Source organism: Papaver somniferum, chromosome 6, assembly GCF_003573695.1.
Source record: "Papaver somniferum cultivar HN1 chromosome 6, ASM357369v1, whole genome shotgun sequence".
Lineage (NCBI taxonomy): Eukaryota > Viridiplantae > Streptophyta > Magnoliopsida > Ranunculales > Papaveraceae > Papaver > Papaver somniferum.
The window spans coordinates 96,708,657-96,711,238 of record NC_039363.1 but is presented as its reverse complement, the minus strand read 5'-3'; the positions used below and the strand labels follow the sequence as shown (position 1 = coordinate 96,711,238).

At 36.1% G+C, this 2,582-nt stretch overlaps 1 protein-coding gene across 1 annotated transcript; it reads left to right on the top strand.

The window, feature by feature from the left end:
• The first annotated feature begins 820 nt into the window (after positions 1-820).
• On the top strand, positions 821-2,379 carry LOC113288498 (caffeic acid 3-O-methyltransferase-like). Its single transcript, XM_026537548.1, has 2 exons — positions 821-1,461; positions 1,547-2,379. Exons 1-2 carry the CDS (start codon positions 1,013-1,015, stop codon positions 2,226-2,228), a joined length of 1,131 nt encoding a protein of 376 aa, XP_026393333.1. The 5' UTR covers positions 821-1,012; the 3' UTR covers positions 2,229-2,379.
• The last annotated feature ends 203 nt before the right edge of the window (positions 2,380-2,582 follow it).

Genomic DNA, 2,582 nt, shown 5'->3' with positions numbered 1-2,582 from the left:
TATAAATAACTATATGGGCCTAGGACCAAACAAGAAATTTTCCTATTATCATTGAGTAGAAAAAAACCATGATGTCATCTTAGTGTCAGCTTTATCTCTGTATCATCACTTAAAAATGTTTTAATGATTTCTTCTTCCTTGATCATTGAACAAAAGAATTTCCTAAGCCGCATGCGGTATGTTTTCTTTATTTTCCAAACCAATCCTATAATGATTCAACACCTTTTGCCTTTTTTCTTTCGGAAGTACTTTTATTCTTTCTTTTAAGAACAGATGGATTTACAACTAGTGGAGTGGAGCTGGTTTGGTAAATCGGAATATCAATAATATACCACATTAATTTTGGTGTAGGGTCTTCTATCTTTTTGTTGTTATTACACCGGTATGATTTGTTTTTGGCCTCTGATTAATTGGGTTGGACACGAAGAGTATCCTTCTTATATGCCCATCTTCATTGCACTTTCTTATTTCCTGATCAAGAGAAGAAATCCAAAGCATATGATCACAAAATTCGGGTAATAAGTTTGGATTTTTTTTTGATCAGATATAAGTTTGGATTTTGGCTTCACTCTATTCTTAAGTATTTAACACTGTCATCCACTAAATGCAATATAAAGGCTATATTAGTTTTGTAACTTTCATGGAAGATAATTCTAGATTGTAACTCTTAATTATTCATGCATGAACTTCCTGTAACTTTAATATCGAATTACTAACTTTCTAACAGTCATAGATAAACAGAAGCAGAAACAAATAGTTAATGAAGTTGTGCGGTGGCTTTCTCCTTTAAAATAATGTGTAGTGGTAGTAGGTAACCTGACAAGCAAAGAAAAGAGAAAGAAAGGGATTGGGTAGGTGAAGATATCTACAGTGATTAGAAACACAAGAAGCAAAAAGAAAAGATATATAAGTATCACTTTCCTCATTCTTCTCTCCAACTCACAAATTCTCCACTTCTCCTCCTCCAATTCTACACCCAATTTCCTGATCAATCAAACAGCTATAACTCAAAATGGGTTCAGGCCATCACAGCAAACACAAAGGTGATCATCATGAAGAAGAAGAAGATTCCAAAGATAAACAAGAAGAACAAGCATGTATGTTCGCATTACAATTGGCTAGTGCATCAGTACCAGTGATGGTATTGAGAGCTGCAATTGAAATGGATGTTTTGGAGATAATGAACAGAGCTGGTCCAGGTTCTGAACTTAGTGCTGCGTATATTGCATCGCAGATTCTTAATGTTACGAACCCGAATGCTAGTATCATGCTTGACCGTATGTTGAGATTATTGGCTAGTTATAAGATTCTTTCTTGTTCTGACAGAACTCTTGATGATGGCACAACTGAGAGAGTCTATGGTCTTGAACTTGTTTGCAAGTTTCTTGTTAAGGATGATGATGGTGTTTCAATGGCTCCTTTGCTTCTGATGAACCAGGATAAGATCTTATTGGAGAGCTGGTAATTTCACAATCCATCGCAATTTGTATTCATAATCATGCATTGATTAACTGATTCTCAAATCTTATTTCTCTGTGTTGTTCAGGTTCCATTTGAAAGACGCGGTTGTTACCGGCGGTATCCCATTTAATTTGGCATACGGCATGAACGCATTCGAATACCCAGCAACAGATGCAAGGTTCAACACGGTGTTCAACAAAGGAATGTCAGATCACACCGCAATTTTCATGAAGAAGATTTTAGAAACGTACAAAGGTTTCGAAGGTATAAATTCCATCGTAGACGTTGGCGGAGGCGTCGGTGTCAGTCTAGACATGATTCTCACCAAGTACCCATCCATGAAAGGTATTAACTTCGACTTACCTCACGTAATCAAAGACGCTCCAGTTTACGAATCCGCAGTCGAACATGTCGGAGGAGATATGTTTGTGAGTGTTCCAAAAGGGACTGATGCTGTATTCATGAAATGGATTCTACATGACTGGAGTGATGAGTTCTGTACCAAAGTTTTGAAGAATATTCATGATGCTTTACCTGAACATGGTAAATTGATACTAGTGGAATGCATTATTCCACCAACATGTGAACCAACTCTTGAAGCTTTAGGTGTTTACCATGTTGATAACATGATGATGGCTTATAACCCTGGTGGCAAAGAAAGGACTGAGAAAGAATTTGATGCTTTGGCTAAAGCAACTGGATTTTCTGGTGTTAAGCTTATCTGTTCTGCTTTTAACACTTGGATTATGGAGTGCCACAAGAATTAATTATGTCCGTCCAGTGTTTGTGCCTATTTCCATGATCAGTTTCTTTTGTTAATTTTGCTTTTCTGGTTTTAAGTTTCTTTTATCTTACACTTTTTATTTATGTAATGATCGATCAATTTAATAAAAAAATAATTGTGTTTATGTTCGAACAGATCTCCATTTCTCCATTTTCTAAATCAGGAACTTCTTTGACTAGTGGCTTCAAAAGCTAGCAAATTGGAATTTTTCTACCATAATATGACTACTCCAAAGTGTAATACGCCACTAACCGCTACAACTTTAAAATGTGAGCATTGTCCATTGAATACGAAAAGTTGGATTGCGATAGCCAAATTGGTAGAAGAATTCTTCGAG